We start from the raw sequence: 20,227 nt of genomic DNA, 5'->3' as shown, positions 1-20,227 counted from the left end.
CTAGTGCAGGCAATTAGACTACACATCTGTTAACTTGACTTGTTGCTGGTATCCTCCGTCTTCTAAGCTAAGCATATATAGAGAGTTTAATTGGAGAGTTTGCAGAGATTGTTGTACCTCATATATACCATATTCTCCTTCAGAAGGGCTGAATATGCATCACTTTGGGCTTCTCCCTCTTGTACTGAAAGAATGTCGCAGTCGTTGGGTAGGTCCAGTTGCTCAAATATAGCAACTTTTTTTACATTTCGTTTTTCATTGGGACAGTCTTTAGCGAAATGTCCTTCTTGTCCACATAAATAATACTTGCATTTCTTATTTCTGAGTAAGTGTTTTCTCTTTTCAATTCTTGCATGGGAATTATGGGGTTTACCTTTGTAGGTCTTTGACTGCCTTACCCCCATCCTCTTGGTTCTAGTTTTTTGATAGTAGCCCGGGATTAGAATTTGGCTACAAAAAGACAAGTCCTTGAGTGACCTTTTAAATGCCGCATCTTTGCATTCTTGTTCTAAGAACTTGTGGGCAAAAATAATTCTGGGGAATACTCCCATTGTTAGACCAGGATGCTTTGCTTCAAATGCTGCTTTAATTCGGTTTCCGAGATCTCCTGGCATTTTAAGCCAGAATTTTTCTGATAGCTCTGGTCCCGCATATAATCTTCCCGTCTCGGCTGCTAACCGCATATAATCATTAATATACTGGATTATATTCTTGACATTGTCACATGATAACTTCTCAAGATCCTTATAAGTAGAATTCTAGATTTCAGTAGATCCTTGGGTGGGATCTTCTGCAGAGAATACCCTTCTCATTTGGGACAATATATTCTTAGTCCCTTCCCTTCCTCCACTAATTGTTATGAGGGCATCATATTCTGTAGCATAAGTCATCCTCCATTGAACCCAAGTTATTTTTTCAATCTCTTCTAAAAGGTTTTCAATAAACTCTACCTTTTCCTTGGTGTCTGAGAATGATTGTGCGGCTACAAAATTCTTCGTAATGGATTCCCATCTTGAAAAGGCATCATCAAAAAGATTCAATTGTTCCGGGATTACGAATATTGCCCCACTTTGTTGTTGTGCAGATGGGAGAGTCCATAGCTCATTATTCATTCCTCCTCGAAATCTTGTTCTTGGTGGTTGTTGTTCGTATATGGGTTGAAAAGCAAGGGGATTTGTAGTAGTGTTGTCTGCTGGGGGATACCCAGGTGCTCCCATTGCCGTGTCTGTGGGAGGGCGATATGGAGATATTACGGTGCTGGTGGAGTAAATTTGCTCAGTAGTTAGTGTCACTTCTTCTACCAGCCTCCTTAAACAGGGGTACTCCATTTTAGCATTGGCAGCAATTAATTCAATAAATCCTTCGCAATTTTCTGGGATTAATTCAATAAATGTTTCCTTTCTCCCATCACCTTCACTTGCAAAGGGATTAGTCCATTCAAAATCCGAGTCAGGATAAGTGTCCCATAACGGTTTGGTTTTTGTACTTAATTGGCACAAGTATTGTATGTAGTCCAGATAGGAGTTGTCAGTGTCCTCATAATTTTGAGTAGTTTCCATGGATCGTGGTACAGAGGCCCCTGGGCTTGTATCCACTGCATGGGCTTTTTCAAAATTATTTGGGCCTGAGTCGTCTTGAACAAGGACTGTCGCTGTTTCCCTTGGGAGTAATAAGGAAAATATATCCTGAGTTGTAAAATATCTCGGGCTTTGTGAAGTAGAGGCTTGATTTTCGGCTAGCGTATGCTGATTTTCAGTTGACCCAAATCCTTTAGTCTCCCTTTCTGTGTAGCTAAGATGAGGTATTTCATAAACCTCTGGAATAGCTATTTTTTCAAGTATCAGTTGCACAATCTTTTGCTGCTGAGAAATATAGATCGGGAGGTTAGTTCTATTAAACAAAAGTACTTGAACTTCACCTCTGTAGTCGGAGTCGATCACGCCTGCTCCGACTTCTATCCCTGTTTTCCATGCTAGTCCTGATCGTGAGGCTAGCCTTCCATAATATCCATATGGAATTTCAATTCGTAGGCCTATATGAATTATATCTCTGCCATATGGTTCTATAACTGCTGCATGACTTGCCGCTATATCCAGGCCAGCATATCCCTCAGTATGCCTTGTTGGTGTAACTGCATTTGGAGAGATTTTATTTATGAGAATGAGTGGTTCAGTTATAGAGGAATACCTTTCACTTGAAGTTTCCCTCGCTTGCTTTCCTTCTGGACTTCTTGGTTTGCTGAATTCATCTATTTCTTCATCACCCCAGCCAAATGGGGGTGGGAGTTCTGAGTTAAGATAGGTTTCTGGGATATCATAGCTGACATAATAATCAAACTTTCCACTAGGTTGTCCCAAAGTATCCCATCTTCTATTCTTTGGCCTCCCCCTTTTAATGCAATTATCCATTTCTCCATATAATTTATAATATTCTTCAACGGCACCATCATAGTTTGTGAAAACTCCTGGCTTTGTCTCAATTAAGACTGCTAGAGTTTCATAGACTTCTTCATCTTTGTTATTGAAAGTTAGTTGCTCCGTTAGTCATGCTGTTGCATAGCTGCTGAAGCTTAATGATATACGTCCATCCATCATTGTTTGACTATTTACTTCTGATGGCTACATTGGTATAGAGGCTTAGGTAGGGTTTATAACCCAATTTAAGCCTTGCAAGCTACTTGTGGAGAACCTTCTTCCAGGAAGAGCATTAACCCCATGAGAGGTTAGATAATCCACCACTCCCTGCACTTCATAAGCAAATCCAATGTTAGGTGTATTAGAAAGTCTACCGACCATTCCTCTGGTGATTAATAGGTTTGCTTCACTATTCTGGCATGCTTCATATCCTCTTGCGAGGATAGAGATTTGAATGTTGCGGTAGAAATCTCCGATTGTCATCATTACTTCTGGAATAACATAAATCATCTGACTTCCTTGTGTCAGATCTACTTCCATTGTTGCTAGAATGGCTTGATCACCTTGCCACCGGTTGTCTCTGAAGACTATGAGTGCCATAGTTCATTCATGTTGCCTGTGTAATATCTGAATACGCACCTGGAGGACACCCAGGTGGATATACTGCATGCGGCTCCTTTGCAGTTGCATAAAACTTTCTTCTTGAATGAAGTTCCTGTCGACTTGGTGATTGTCAGTCACTAGTATGCCTTCTTCAGATCTATAAACATAAACTCTGTGATGGGCGTCATCCCTTCTAAAGTGATAAAGAACCTCCGCCGGTACTATAGAGGCTCGTTCTTGCAGGGATAGCTGCAGCTGGGCTTCTGGCTCTAGTTGTTGTTCAAGGGTATACCTTGATGATGCTCCACCAGTAAGTTGACGTCCAAGTCTCCTTGTAGCTTGCTGAGTATTGTAAAGACGTCGTTGATTTCTTATGTAGTTCCTTATTTGATCTTCAAATAATGGTGTTGTGGCTACTTGCTGTTGCTCTGTTCTGGTGGCGGTCATACTCCCTTGAGTTTTTCCTATTCTTGTTTTAGGATTTTATATGGGTCTTTAAATACCCTTAGCTTTCCAGGTTTTTCTTTGGGTTTGGATGGACCAAGAGATAGGTTTTGAAGTTTGGAGACTAAGTCTTGTGGAAAAGGAGGGTTGTTTTGTTTTCGAAGTTCCTGCTGAATATCTCTTAGGGTTTCGGCTATTTGGATAAGAAAATGGATTTGTGTATTATTTTGTTTAATGATTGCAGCGATTCCAGGTGTAGTACCTTGATAATCGCTTGGCTTGACAAAACCAATAGAGGGATTTTCTATAGGATCAGTAGCAGAAAGAGCTTCTCGATATGAAATTATATTTCTTGAAATAATGAAAGTGCTCATAAAAACTTATCAGAACTTACAGGGACTCTTGTTCTTTAGGCGAGGGCAGTTCCTTCCCGGAGAACCTCATACAGATGTGCCCTTGGATTTCTCAGGCCTTCTTTGTCTTTTTTCCACCAAGTTAGGATCTATCCTTTTGTTTCTCAGGGTTGCATAATTCCAACAAGCTTAAGTAACAAGAGTATGACAAGCTCTGATACCAGGGGAGCGCACAGATGGAAACGGAAGGAAATTGAAATTGATAAGTTAAGAGCACAGTCACAACACTCACAAACACACTTACAATCTTCTACAAAGACCTGACTGACCAAATGGCTGAAATCCATTTGTGGAAAGTTCCAATCTCACATTACGTGGTTGCATTACAAAAGAGGGAAATAAAACATCAAGATGTTTTCATGCAGGGGAATCACATAGATGACACATTATATCTCCATTGTGCTCATGCTCATGATACCACATCATGTGGCAAGCTGTAGCAGCAGATGCATACAAACGTTGAAGTCTAGAAGTTAACAAATATATTCCGTCGGTAATTCTGAATATTTTCGACGAATAATAAATTCTGTCGATAATTCCTTTAGTAAAGCTGTATTTTTTTATAGTGTTCTAATAAAGATAAAGGTACATCAAGGATAAGCTCTAAATCTCTTTTTTTTTTTATACTAATTATTGACAAATTTACTACATACATTCAAAACACAGTATCATGGTGCATACTGTTTAGTAGATGAAACACGTGAAAAAGTAAATGCTAAACTAGAATCTTGGTGTAAAATACTAGAAGGGAAATGTTTTAGGTTCAATATAATAAAGACATAATATATGAAATTTAAGATTAGCAATATTAGACGTAATGAGATAATTATTAAGATAAAAAATGACAAGTTGTGTGGAACTGAGAGCTTTAAATATTTAGTATCATTTTTTTAAAATGATGAAGGTGATTGAGAAAAATATCTTACATTGAATACAAGTAGGATGATTGAAATGGAAGAGAGCATCGGGTGTTTTATGTGATCGTAAAATATCTCTAAAACCTAAAGAAAAGTTTTATAAAATCGTAATTAGATCTACTATATTATATAGAGTTGAATGTTGGGTTGTGACTCAAGCACATGAGTAAAAGATGAGAGTTACAAAAAATGAAAATGTTAAGGTGAACGTATAGACATACGAGGGCGAACAGAATAAAAAATAAGAGAAAGTCGAAATTGCACTTATTGAGAAAAACTCATAAAGATGTATTTAAAATGATACAAACGTTTACTTAGACAACTAGTAAATGTTTCAATTAGTATAAATACGAATATAGTAAAGATAGAGTCCAATGGTATAAAAGAATATATATAGCTGATCTCACCTAATAAATAAGATTTAATTATTATTGTTGTTAATTTTTGCCCTTAATTTATTATAATTATTTTTATCAAGAACTCCAATATGATCTTTACTCCATATTAAAAAAATATATTGAAACCTAAAGCCTATATTAATAAATAGACAAATTTCAATATGAAAACAATTCAAAATTTCTGTTATTTTTTGCCATCATTATTGATAATATTTATGTAACTTCACGATTTGTAATCATCAAATCAGACTTAACCTAGTTTATTTTAGTAATGTTTGATAAATTATTTATTTTAATTAAGATATGATCGTATCAATTACTAAATGAACCCAGACATGCCAAAAAAAAAATCTCCTTTTTTGGCCGTAACGGATTGACTAATTTTTCTGGATTTTTTTTTTAACAAACCAACAAATTTATAATTCAAACCATTAACATAATTTTTAAAGATCTCCTAAAAAAAAGACCTATTCTTACCTCCAATAGTTTCGGTGCCCAAGCAAAAGTAAACCAATAATAATAATGTTAATCACTGGGTAGCCATTAAGCGCGTGAAGCTAATATTTGTTTTTTATTCCCCATCAGGGGCAACAGTCGCCCAAATTCGTACTATAAAAACCCCAGCCCCCTTCTCTAACTCCTCCATATCTCCTGCTCTTTGATCTCAGTTCGCCCTTCGATTTAGTGGAGGCCATCGCGTCCTCGACCATCTCTGACTTGCTATTTCGCTTCGATCGGCTCATCTTCTTGTATGTCTTGTCTCTGTGTCTCGATTGAATTTTAAAGATACGATTTTTTCGCGCTTTTTCCAAGATTGAGATAGCGTTTATTCTTCTATGGATTGGAGATAGGATTCCTCTTTTTGGTTCCACGGAGGGATTTGGTTGCTTTCTGGCTTTTGGAAGGGGATTCAACCAAAGTTCTTTGGATTGTACAATTTGCCTTTTTTTTTTCCTTGTAAATTCAAGGTTATCTTGTTAATTTTGTATTTCTCTTTTCGAGGATCGTGATTGTAACGGGATCTTTCCTTTTCGTTGTGTCTTTGTTAATTGAGTTATCTACAAGCTGAAGATCGGAATTTGTTCCAATATATCCCTTCTTTTTGGATTTTGGTTGCCATCTAATTGGTCTTGTTGAGTTTCTACTTCTGAATTGAGTTCTTATTCTTCCACAGATCGTTTTATATGTATGGTATTCTCCTGTGCTAATATCGTTCTATATTCCTTCGAAATATAAAACTCTCTTTTATTTGTGCTCAATCTGGTCCTTATCTTCCCTTTCTTTTGTTCGCTGTTTTACCTTGATCGAATTAACCTGACTTACTCGATGTTGATCATCTTTTTGATATTTTGTTATGACTCCATTAATATCTGGGACCTGCCTCTCGATTTTGCCTCACCAAAAATCAGAGGAGAAAAAGTAAGGTGTTCGAGTCTGAATGGCGCAAGAGAGCTGGAAAAAGGATACCGAACAAACTGACTGCGAAACACCTGAAGTCCCCATTTTATGTGCAAACAAATGTGGGTTTTTTGGAACTGCCATGAGCAATAACCTCTGCTCCAAATGCTACAAGGATATTGCCATGAAACATGAGTCGATGGTTTCTTCCCCTATAACAGAAGTGGAGAAACCGCAGATTATTCCATCTTCTTCTGTGCAGATCAACCACACTGAAGGTTTGAGTAAAGTGGATGGGCCAAGTGAGCCCAAGGTTGTCGACGATCAACTGAAGGGATTGTTGAAGAAGCAACCGGCTAACCGATGTGCCCAATGCCAGAAAAAGATAGGTTTAATTGGTTTCAAATGCCGGTGTGGCGGCGCATTCTGTTCCTCTCATAGGTACTCTGAGGCACATGAATGCTCTTTCGACTACAAGGCTGCTGGCCGAGTGGTGTTAGCCAAAGAGAATCCTGTTGTGATGGCTAAGAAGTTGGAGAAAATTTGAAGTCATAGTTGTTCTTGAGTGGGGATACAAAGGCATGTTCCGATGCGAATCAGATAACCAAGTCTTTATAAAAGTGAGTATTGAAGTGCTTTATTCTTCGAATTGAAGTTGCTGGCATGCTTTTATGATGTAAAAAGAAACTTCATCAAATGTATGGGTTTAACCCTGTTTAAGTCTTATGGGGCATGATAGCATAGCTAGTTTTTAAAAATAAGTTTGACTAGAAAGATCCCATGTTATTTATAAATAACATAGGATTATGATAGTTGTATTTAACAAGTTTTTGAGTATACAATTTCTAATTTCCATCAAATTGCACGTTCTAAGTGTATATTATATCTAAAGTCATGGATATGAGAAGTTCATTGTTCTGGTAGCTAATTTTCTGTTTTTTTTAACCAAGAATGAAAAGATTATTTTATCAGATTTTGGATGAACCATCTCTTGATCCATACAAAATGGACGAGAGAATCCAGTCTCATAGCTGAGTAGTATTTTTCTTGTGAAGTTAGTTTATACTTCTAATAACTTAGAAAGGTCAATTGCAATAGATTTGCAATGTTAGCATGCTAAGTAATCCGATTCAGAACCATCTTTCCTCCTATTCCACTTTTTATGAATTTTCAACTAGTCATTTCTCAAAGTCCACTAGCTTTTCTCTTTCTTGGATTTCTTCTGAAGGTGAATAAAATATATTACTATCTTTTTTACAATAGAACATTTAGAGGTAGAAAATTTAGGCTATGATTACATAAGATAGACTTGACAATGCAAATACAAATAAATTTAAATGTCAATCCTAAATCGTTCCCTTGTTAATCAACAGATTGGATCCACCATCAGTTAATTACTTTTCTCATTACAATATTTTTAGTTTTTTCTCCGGTAACCTTTAGGTCATCCAACAATTGTCCTTCAACTTTGTTAGATTAATGATTATTTTTAACTCTTCTACTATAATAGAAAATATTAGTTGGCTGATTCAAGATTAGTTAACTATCCGACTAATTCAATCATGAATATAAATATTCTATTTATTAATTGGTATATCAACTTAAGTTGATTATCTAGTCAACTCAATCACCAATTGACTAAAAACTATCTACAATCAAACGAGAACCATCCTACTAGCCAAGTCTTTGCCTAAGTTGAAGACTACATTTTCCTATATTCAATTCTCTCCGTTCTTAGTTCACTTAAGAGTTTACCTTACAAGTTACAACTCATCTTGGCCATGAAGTTATTTCCCATTAGATTACTCGCAAACCCTTAGTTTGTTTCATATATCATCCTTTCTTCTTCATCTATATAATTCGTCTTCTTCAATTAATTTGCACCTTGACCCTTCTTGTCCTATTGTCTTTTGAATGTCCCGTAATATTTTCTCAGACTTTTATTTGACCTGGAGCTACCAAGTCATCATCAAGTGTCCATGTTTATTTCAACGAAGTTGCATAACTATATATACATAGATATCATTATAATTTTAACTTGAACTTTTTACTCGAATAATAAAACTTAAAATCAAAAATACAATTTCATTGACACAAAATACATAAATACATAGACATGATAACATTGGAATTTCTATGAGCGAAGAAGGATGCGAGCATGAGTAATGTGCAACTCGTTAGGAAATTTAGGATATTATGATTTTAGACTGATTTATCATAAATTATTTTGTTTAAAATAAATTTATCTAAACTTTTGGCTTGCACTAATGGAGTAATAAACCCTATCATACTTAGTAAATTTGTAGGAAAATAAAAGGTAAATCATCAAATTACAAATAGGAGATAGAGAGAAGACCTCTCTCAGTTAGTGCCAATAGATGCCAACATAAACCCCAAAATATTTAATGAACAGTTGAAGTTTTTAAGAGAGATGATTACTTTATGAGATAAATCAGGAGGCATATCTATTCTGCATCATAATTTCATTTTTATACAAATTTCGAAACTTCACTAATCCATTTTTCAAGTCTCATCAAAAAGATTGAGAAATCTTAAATTTCTTTGAACATTCGGAGATTTAAAGATCTTAAATTTCACTAAGTGATCCCGTCTAAAAGTTGAGATCAATAGAAGGCTGGTGATGTGGTTGAGATGTATACCAAGTCTCCATAATCCAAGGGGAGAGGGTTGATGAGCTCTCTTCTATGTTGACTGAATCGTTGGACTCTCAAAAAAGAGAAGGACTGAAGGTATCCAAAAGTCTTCGGTCCATGGTGCCTATAAGGTTATTAGAAAACAAGACTGTCCCGATCTAACATTTCGACGTTCAAGTCAGTCTCTGGTGAAGAAAATTAAAAAAAAAAAAGATAAACAGTACGTAATGAAATGATTGAATATAAAACATACCAAGCCCGCAAGAGCGGACCGGAAGCTATACGAAGCCTGAGGCAAGGCGCAAAGCCGAAGGCTGCATGGATCTGAATGCGACGAGACGAAACTATATGCGGCATGAATTCGAAAGACGGCATACAACTTGAATACACACAACTAAATCTCAGGCCGGAGTATGAAAGTGGCACACAGACCTGAATACAACAATGACATGAAGGTCAAAACACAATACGTAAGCTGAAATACGATAAGTACGCAGGCCGATACACGACACACGGACTGGACCACAACCGTGGCTCGCAGGCTAGAATATAACAGCGGCGGCCAAAAACAACACGCTGGGGGCGTGGATGTCAAAAACAGCAGCACGGGATCGAGAGGTCAGTCGGCGGAGATGGCAAGGAATGCGTGAGGGAAAAAAGGGGGCCAGCCACGGAGACGGCCGGCGTCGGAGGCGGCGTCTTGTGCGAGAGAAAGAGGAAAGCACTAGTCCGGCGGCATGCGTGAGGCGCGGATCCGGCGGCAGAGGTGAGGAGAATGCCAACGACGGGATGGCTGGCGGAGAGGGCAATGATTCTCCGGAGGATATGGCAAGAGGGAGGAAATCGGCTGCCTGATCGCGAAAGAGAATATGGCGACTCGGGCAGGCTGCTCATGGCAAAGGAGGCTGCTCCGACAGCGTTGTGACGACGGTGGCAGGCTGCGGATGGAAGAGCTGCGACGGTAGACTGCTGTGTCGGCTGCGGCTAGAGAGAGGGTGGGCGAGAGTGCGGAGATCGTAAGGGAGAGGGAGAAACGGCCCAGCGGCTTGCCTGAGGCGGAAAAAACGGAGCCCCCTAGACCGAATCCTCCAAAACGGGAAAAATCCAAAATGTCTGAATTGCCCTCATCATCCACGTGGCACCTTTCCTCTTTACCGTATCACTATTAACACTTAAGTAATATAATAATGGATGTGTTTGGTTTAAGTTATCATGTATAACCTTGATTATGTGATTACCGGATAATCACATAACCAAGGTTATGGGGAATAAAACATAATCAAATATTGTTTATTTGAAGGTTTTAATGAATAACCTAGTTTAATATTTTACTAGATTACCCTTAGTTATAAAACCAACTATACATAATAATAATAATAATAATAATAATAATTTTGTCATTATAAAACAAGTATGGATTTATATAATGGAGAAATTTTAAAGGGGATTACACTCAGCAAACTAATAATTACATAATTTTTACATACTGAGACCGAAATTTTTAACAGACATTACATACTGAAAATTACATACTGAAATTGACATATTTTACATACTTACAGGGAGAAAAGAAGGATTTTGAAAGAGAGCTGGAAAGGGAGTTGCAAGAGCTTGAGGAGGTAAAGAGTGAGAGAGGGTTGTGCTTCTGCGAATGCCTTGGGAGGCAGAGGAAGATGGCCTTTTATAGGCAAGAGTAGATGGATGTCTTCGGGAGGAAGGAAAACATTTGCTTAGGAGGGAAGGAAAGCATCTTGGAAAGTAAGACAGGTGGAAGGAAGTATTGATTTTAGTGGAGACATTGGTGAGTGGTGGCACTGTTGAGTAGTGGTGAAACTGTTGAGTACGGTGGTTGTCATTCTTGGCTGTCCATCATATAGCTGTTGAGTAGTGGTGGCGCTGTTGAGTAAGGTGGTTGTCATTCTTAGCTGTCCATCATATTATCAATGTTGTCTTCTCCGGTTGAGTCTAAAGATGGTGCTTGTGAGCTGGAAGCTTGATTTGGTGCTCTGTGTATGGCTAAGGCAGCTCGATAGGCTCTAGCTGAAAGGGCAGAACTTTCTAACCTCTTGTTACTCATTCTCTCTGTCTTCTTCTGGTAATGTTGAAACAGAGTAGTATGCTGTGTAGTAAAGTGAAAAGGGAAAAATCTGGTACCCATATCTTTTGGCCAATAAATTTTTTCAGTAAATGATTCGCCAACTAGGAGATAGGTATCAGGATCTTCAAGTCTGTCCCAGCCCCAATGCGTCCCTTGGACTGAAGCTCTCCAGTGTTTGAGTTGGTCTGAAAAGGAGGGAGAAGCTTCCCAATCACAGTCTGGGTCTGTAGGATAGTCATGTAACTCGGCTTGGTAACCGCCAACTTCATTTACGTCAATTTTTACTAAATGTCGGGCTGACTCTATCTTGAGATCCAGCCACTCTGGAGGAGTACTATCAAATGTGCATACTACAAACGTTTCTTCTTCTTCCAAAGCAGTAGAAATAACAGTACCAAGTTTCTTTGGGAAATCTTTAACTGAATCTGGGTCATGAATCCATAATTTATGTAAGAGGCCATAATCAAGAAGAGTAAAAGGGGTAATTTGTCTCCCTTTGTAAGCCGTAGTAATGTAGGATTCATAATCCATGTTAGCTCTTCTGAAGGCATAGAGAAGCTGGCATTGACATCCATATTTATCTGATTCTATGCAAGGTGATCCTTTCTTCTGGCATTTAAGTTTTGAGCTGAACTCAGCTTCATATACAATAGTCATTCCTTCAGGAGGTGTTTTGTGAAAAGCTTTTAGGGCTTCACATAATTCTATAAACGTTTGTAAAGTAGATATTTCAGCCAAACTGCGAACATAAGTATGAATATCCTCAGGAATAGTATTTGGGAAACCTGCCAGGCGTATCTCAGATGCTCTTTGTAAAGCTATAGCCTTATTTTGTTCTTTAAGTTGAGCCAAAGTTAGGTAATCTGGTCTAATAGGAGTATTGGTGTGTTCTGTTGAAGGTTCTGCCAGGTTATTCTCCGGAGTATGTTGCACAACTTGAGCATAAGTAAAAGTATTCGTATCAGGGCTAGTAGCTTGTATTGGTGTTGTTTGCAGAGTTGTACTCACAAAGAAATGTGGTCCTAGATGGGCTTTGGCTGCTGTAAAAGCCTCATCAAGTGAATAGTAGCCTTTAAAGTATGGATGTTCTAGGTTTTGAATGGCTAAATTGGTTTCTTCCCATGTAGAGTATACCCCTGCCTGGGGTCCTGAAAAGACCACGTAACAGGAAAATTTCTTTCCTGCTGGTTTCTGGATAGTGGTAAGAAAGTAATTGGAAAGAGCATTTATTACTGCAATTTTATGTTCAGAGCTTCCTGGAAGTGTAGGGATATGCCAAATATTGTCAATAAGACAATTTTGGATGTGGTCAAGTCTATCTCTGCCAACAAAGCGAAAATGATCTTCTGGTTGTGTGAAAAGTTGTAAATCTTGAGTGCCAAAACGCATGGTTTTGGTGGAAAAAGTACGAACTTTTCTTGGTCTATCCATCCTGTAAGGATTAAAAATGTCAATGTAACAATCTTGATAATGTATCTGCTAAAGAATTATTAACCCCTTTAATATGTTCCCATTGTATCTTAAGTCCTTTATTGATTATGGTATCTGTAAATTTTAACCAACGCTTTGTACTGAGGCCTTTTCTGACTGTTTTAGTTTGTTGACCGTATTTGACTATGGCTTCACAGTCTGTTCTAATAAGGATTTCTGGTTTGTTACAAATAAATAGTCTAAAAGCTTCTAAGCAGTAAATAACAGCTAAAATTTCATAATCTAATGATGTTAAGTGTCCTTTTTCATGGTATTTTCCAGAAGCATAACGACATAAAGCTTCTGATGATTTAGGTTCATATTTGGAATTTTTGCGATATAAGATACCACCCCAACCAGTCTCACAACCATCTGTTTCAATAATTAAATAATTGAAGTCAAGAGGTAAAGTTAACTTAGGGATAGTTTTAACAGTTGTTTGATTTACTGAACTAAAGCAATATCTTGTTGGTTAAAATGTTTTTGTCCTGTCAAAGATGTCTTATTGTATAATGGTCCACTAATTTTTCCTATATCTTTTAGATAGGGTCTTGCATAATTTAGAAGACCTAGAAAAGCTTCTTAAAGTTTTAGTGTCTTCCATTTTGTCTGAAAAGGCCAAAATCTTAGCTGAAATATGAGGTTGTAAAGTGATTTGTCCTTGGCCTATTTCAGCCCCTAAGAATTCAACATGTGTAACAGCTAGTTTCATTTTCTTTCTTGAAATAATCAAACCATGTTTTTCAAATAAATTGAAGATTGTATGTAAATGAGCATAGTGTTCTTGTTTAGTTTTGGAAAAAACTAAAATATCGTCTATGTAGACACAGGTGAAGTGAGCAACATTTCTAAAAATATCATCCATTTTTCGTTGAAATATTTGAGGAGCTGTTTTAAGACCAAAAGGCATAACAAGCCACTCAAAGTGGCCTTCAGGACAAGAAAAAGTTGTCCATTCTATTGAGTCTGGGTGCATCCGTACCTGCCAGAATCCTGATTTCAAATCGAACTTTGAGTACCATTTAGAATGTTGAATTTTATTCAGAAGTTTGTCTTTATCTGGTATTTTATAGTCATCTTCCTGGCAGTTATCATTTAGCCTTTTGTAATTAAATACCATTCGGGATTGTCCTCGTTTTTGTTCAGCTCCTTTATTTACTATAAAAGCTGGGCTTCTATGTCTAGAGGTAGATCTTTGAATGGCTCCTAAGTGTAGTAATTGTTGAATATGTGTTTTGCATTCCTCAGTTTCCCAGTTTGTGTATCTTAAGTCTTGGGCCTTAATAGTTAGATCAGGGTTAATGATTGCTAATTTACAATAAATTTTATCTCTTTCCCAGTATTTGGTTGGGTTGTCGCCAATAATCTCTAGTTTTTCTAGTCGAGATATAAGAGAGTCTATATCTGGCTGATGGGTGTTAATAGTTTGAAGTAATTGTTTAGGGAGAAGTAGATCATTAGGAATATCCCATGAGGAAAGATCATTTAGAGGGATTGTCCAGCCAAGTAAGTCTAGTTTTCCTGATATTCAGAAAAGGCAAGGTCACAGGATGACATCTGTTTGCATGTCCCTTTTATAGTACACTAGCAAGTATTGTCCTTAGACTGGGTTCGGGTTTCTGTTGAAGCTGTTAAAGGCTTAACTACTGAGAGGTAGTCTGACACAATAGGTGCAACTATTGGATTAGAGAAGAATAGAGCATAATCTTGTGTAAGTAAAAAGGCCCTGTCTGGTGATATAAGAAAATTTAGTCCTAGGATAAGGTGAATATTCTGATGTAGTAATGGTTTAACCCATAATTTGGAGAGAGTTTGGGGAGTACTATAGGTGCCACAGTTATTATAAAATTTTATATGTATGTTTGTGACAAATTGGGTACTAGTAAGTTGCTGGCCATCAAATTGTGTACTAATTAAAGGTTGTGATGAAGTTTTAATTAAATTTTTAGGTAAAATAGACAAAAGTGTAGCATCATCTATAGTTGAATTAGTGGCTCCACTATCTAAGAAAGCTTGTAATGTAAATTCATGGCCATGTATATTTACTAAGCATTTTACCCTAACATCAAGGGTTTTATTTGTATTACAAATACTAGGGGTTTTTATAAAAACCATATCAGTGTTTGGTGATTCTGTTATTTGTAAACTTTTATCCTTGTTAGATGGTAACGACTCTTGTGATATTAGTTCTTCTATTTGGTTTGTTATTATATCCACATGAGTTTCTAGTTGGTTTATTCTGGTTTCTAATGTTGATACTCTTGTTTCTAAAAGGATATTTCTAGTACTACTTTTAGTGGCCTGTGTTATTGGGATTAGAACATTAAAATAACTCTGAAGACACAAATTACAGGCATGTTTCTTGCAAGTCATACAGGTACCTCTTTTATCAATAGCTGGATAATAACTACACAAATAGCAGGGTATATTATATGTTCCAGTTTTTAATTTCTAATCATGTGTACAATTGAATTCACCTAAGTTTGTATTTAGTTGTGTAAGCATTAAGTTGGTATCCATGATAGGAGAGTCATTCCATAATTCTGGTTCTAGGTTTATTGAATTGTTATCAAAGTCTGTGTAGTATGGGTGTTGTAGAAAGGAGTTTACTAAGCTATAGTCAGAAGAGGGGGGAATTTCTTCCATATCATCTACAGAAATAATAGAATAGATAGAAGATGTGTCTGAGACATCTGATTGAATTTCTACTAAATCTAAATTTGTACAGGTAACTAATTTAGCTTCTCTTGTGTATAAGTTTTTCTTATTTGGGCAGGCATATGACAAATGTCCTGGTTCATTACAAGCAAAACAAGTAATAGTATTAGCATATGTTTTCTTTGGTTTATATTTTCTGACATGTTTTTCTTTATTCAAATATGGTTTCTTTTCTCTGCTTTTCCTAACATAATATGTTTTTCTTGGCCTGACATTTTTAGTTTTAGCAGGTTGTGTAGTTGCTTTAGTATTTCTATAATGCTTTTGTTTTTGTTTAGGTGCCATTGAACCATACTGTTGTGGGGTATATATTTGACTACAAAACCCATATTGCTGGTTTTTAAGTTGTTTTTGAATATGGATGTAAGTACATTTTTCTTTTAATACAGAAATTATATGTTGTATACGTATTCCTATATTGTCATATTGTGGTGCTACTTTTATATCTGTCCAGGCCTTGTGTATTTCCTTTCCTAATTCCCCTGGAAGTTTACTAAATAGTCGTTCTCCTAATTCCGGGTTACAGTAATTTCCTGATACTGCTGTTAAGGCAAGAAAGTCATTGCAAAAAGGTTTAATCCAATTCCAATTAAAAAGTTGTAATTGTTCTAAATCTCTCATAGCCTCTTTTTGTCTAATATCTAATCCTGTATTAGCGTCTCTTGCTATAAAAAGTCTGTGGATAGTATAACAAAAATTAAGTATATTATTACCTTGTGAAGCAATCCTAGCTATTTCTTCAGGGTGAGTAGTTTTATAAGATTCCCATGCTGCTCTAGCTACATCACCTAAATAATTTTCTCCTACTCTTATCATGGCTTCACCAGATTCTATATCTAATTCATGTTTTGCCTGGTAGTCTCTTTTGACAGAGACTATCCATTGTTCTAAATAAGTGTCATACATTTGTGGGTCGTCACATTCTCCTATATTAAGTAAAACTGAATTCTTTCCAAAGTATGTAATTTCTGGTGGTCTTCTTTTCCCTATAGTTCTTAACAAAGGATTATTGTTGGTATAAGGGTGAATTTGTGTTCTTGGAGGATGCCCATCTCCATAATCCATAGTTCTTATAGAACTTTCTGGATATCTTACCTGTAAAGGTTGTGGTGTATTGGTAGCACTAGATTCTGCAGGATTCATTAAAGCAACGTTGGAAAAGTAGTCTTTCTTTTTAGCTATAATATTATGGCCCTCATCAAAATATAACATCCAATCTTCGTCTAGCTTATGATGCAGTATGTCGAAAGTTTCTATTTCTGTAAGATCTTCTTGTGTAAAATAATTAGCTATTTCAAATGGAAGGTAGACGTATTCATTTAAATCATCATAAAATAGGAAATTATCTTTTTCTTTTTGTGAGTGTGTATTAATTTTTATGTTCATTAGATTTAAAGTAGGTTGGTTATTTTCCTGACGGTCTTCTTGGGAAGTTGAAGTTTTATAATTATGAAATCTTACTATTGATTTACCATGTCTATCTTTATAGATTATGGATTCTCTTGGTTGTAGTGTTTGTGGTAAACTCTATTCTATTTTACTATATTTTCACATTTTTTTATTTTTATATATTTTTTTAATTTTTTTTATTTTGGTTTTTTTTATATTTTAGGGGTTTTTACATTTTCCTATTTTTTATTTTTTTTTAATGTTTTTAAACATTTTTTACTTTTTAATTTTTTTACGTTTTTTCTTTTTTTTATTATTTTTTTATGTTTTTTTTTGTTTTTTTAAAATTTTTTTTTAATGTTTTTCCTATTTTTTTTATTTTTTTAATGTTTTTTTGTATTTTTTAAATTTTTTTATGTTTTTTCTATTTTTTTATTTTTTTAAGTTTTTTTTACCATTTTTTATTTTTTTAATTATTTTTAATGATTTTTTTATTTTTTTATTTTTTACGTTTTTTTATTATTTTATATTTTTTTCTTTACATTTTATCTTTTCACATTTTTCTTTTATCCGAAGGTATTTTGAGTAAAAAAAATTCAATAACCCCAGAATCAAGAAAAACCTCAATTTTCAGAGGTTTTCCGATTCCTGGTTGTATGCCCCTTTTGCTGACGTGTCAGGTATGGAACATTACTCGGGAATCATCGATTACCTAAATTAAATCAGATTTTTATTGATAATCTTGGATGGATAACCAAGATTATCAAAGATAACTTTTAATTAACTAAACATACCTTTATTGTCGGTCAATCCGTCCATATGGAAAGTATTGTAATAGGTTATGATAACTTATTGTGCATGATTATTTGAGGAAATAATTTTTGTTATTATTATTTTTTTATAATAGATGGATGACCTTCGTCTTAATTCATCTATTAAGATAATTTTGAAATATAATTTATACTTATTAAAAAGTCAATCTCTAAAATATTTCTTTCTAATGCGATTCAATTACATAATTTTTTTTAAGTGTTTCTAGAGATGGTTAATAAATATGTCCAATGTTTTTAATTTATTGATAAAAATCAAAAGAATCTTTACTTTTTGAATCATCGCATAAGCGTTCCTCTTTCATTGTTTTATTAAAATAGCATTCCATCTATAAACCTCCTCTAAAATAACACAACTACCCTTAAGTACAGTACATGGTTAACATTATTACTCCCTATCACTTGAATTAAATTCTAAATCAATCAGCCAATTAGATGAACATAACAAATTCATATAGTAACTATGAAATTATAACTGCTATAATATTGTAGCAACTATGGTTTCTCATAATTGCTACTGTAGTTATAACAACTATATTTTTTTTAGTTGTTTCAATATGAATATTATTGAATAAGACAATTATGTGTTATAACAGCTATAAAATCGTAGTTGTTATAATATAAATGTTAGATGAATATGTCAAGTCCGTATTATATTAATTATGATTTTGTAACTACAGCAATGCAAATTATAGTAGCTATGAAAATATAATTGTACAATGTGAATATTGTTGAACGAGTGAAGTCTACCTGACTGGTTCAAGTTTTAAATTTAAAATCAACTAAATACTATACTTGAGTGTAGCATTGGCAGCCATTTAAGAAAGTGATATATATCGCTCCAACTTGATTAATAATGAAGCTCCAACGCGAAGTTCCGGATAATGAATTATGGGGCTTCTTGCTTCTTGACAAGAGAGCTCTCCCTCTCCATCGGTCCACTTTAATGAGCTGCTTATGGCAGATTCACGGGTTTAGCTATATGACGCGAGGAATCTTTCTTGCTATATCGGCTAAACTGATTGTTCGCTATATGCATGAGAATGCAGTGACTAGAGTGAAGGTTTAAGGTAGAGTAACTGAAGTATTTCTAATAAAGATAAAGTTACATCAAGGATAAACTTTAAATCTCTCTTTTTTATACTAATTATTGACAAATTTACTATACACATTCAAGACACAGTATTGTGGTGCATGTTGTTTAGTAAATAAAACATGTGAAAAAGTAAATGCTAAACTAGAATCTTGGTGGAAAATACTAGAAGAGAAATGTTTTAGGCTCAATAGAATAAAAAGACAGAATATATAGAATTTAATGTTAGTAATATTAGACGTAATGAGATAATTGTTAAGATATAAAATGACAAGTTGTCTGAAACTGAGAGCTTTAAATATTTAGTATCATTTTTTTTAAAAGATTGAGATGATTGAGAGAAATGTCATATATATAATACAAGCAGGATGATTGAAATGGAAGAGAGCATCGAGGGTTTTATGTAATTGTAAAATGTGTCTAAAACTTAAAGAAAAGTTTTATAAAATCACAATTAGATCTGTTATATTTTATAGAGTTGAAAGTTGGACTATGACTCAAATATATGAGTAAAAGATGAGAATTATAGAAATGAGAATTTTAAGATGAATGTATAAACATACGAGAATGAACAGAATAAAAAATGAGAGAAAGTCAAAATTGTACCTATTGAGAAAAAACTCATAAAGACGCATACAAATATTTAATTAGACGACTAATAAATATTTCAATTAGTATAGATGCTAATATAGTAGAGATAAAGCTCAATGGTATAAAAGAATCTATATATCCGACCTAACCTAATAAATAAGATTTAATTATTATTGTTGTTAATTTTTGCCCTTAATTTATTATAATTATTTTTATCAAGAACTCCAATATGATCTTTACTCCATATTAAAAAAAATATATTGAAACCTAAAGCCTATATTAATAAATAGACAAATTTTAATATGAAAACAATTCAAAATTTCTGTTATTTTTTGCCATCATTATTGATAATATTTATGTAACTTCACGATTTGTAATCATCAAATCAGACTTAACCTAGTTTATTTTAGTAATGTTTGATAAATTATTTATTTTAATTAAGATATGATCGTATCAATTACTAATTGAACCCAGACATGCCAAAAAAAAATCTCCTTTTTCGGCCGGATTGACCAATTTTTGTGGATTTTTTTTAACAAACCAACAAATTTATAATTCAAACCATTAACATAACTTTTAAAGATCTCCTAAGACAAAGACCTATTCTTACCTCCAATAGGTTCGGTGCCTGAGCAAAAGTAAACCAATAATAATAATGTTAATCACTGGGTAGCCATTAAGCGCGTGAAGCTAATATTTGATTTTTATTCGCCATCAGGGGCAACAGTCGCCCAAATTTGTACTATAAAAACCCCAGCCCCCTTCTCTAACTCCTCCATATCTCCCCTGCTCTTTGA

The 20,227-nt window shown here is 34.9% G+C and overlaps 1 protein-coding gene across 1 annotated transcript; it reads left to right on the top strand.

Annotated features, from left to right (window-relative positions):
- Nucleotides 1-5,845: 5,845 nt before the first annotated feature.
- Nucleotides 5,846-7,375, top strand: LOC122054033 (zinc finger A20 and AN1 domain-containing stress-associated protein 9-like). Its single transcript, XM_042615885.1, has 2 exons — nucleotides 5,846-5,938; nucleotides 6,599-7,375. Exon 2 carries the CDS (start codon nucleotides 6,628-6,630, stop codon nucleotides 7,132-7,134), a length of 507 nt encoding a protein of 168 aa, XP_042471819.1. The 5' UTR covers nucleotides 5,846-5,938; nucleotides 6,599-6,627; the 3' UTR covers nucleotides 7,135-7,375.
- The last annotated feature ends 12,852 nt before the right edge of the window (nucleotides 7,376-20,227 follow it).

Source organism: Zingiber officinale, chromosome 3A, assembly GCF_018446385.1.
Source record: "Zingiber officinale cultivar Zhangliang chromosome 3A, Zo_v1.1, whole genome shotgun sequence".
Taxonomy (NCBI): domain Eukaryota; kingdom Viridiplantae; phylum Streptophyta; class Magnoliopsida; order Zingiberales; family Zingiberaceae; genus Zingiber; species Zingiber officinale.
The sequence above is the reverse complement of the archived record's forward strand: the minus strand, read 5'-3'. Positions and strand labels throughout refer to the sequence as shown.

Coding starts and splice junctions, on each gene's coding strand:
- LOC122054033 (XM_042615885.1), top strand. CDS start 6,628: ATGGCGCAAGAGAGCTGGAAAAAGGATACCGAACAAACTGACTGCGAA.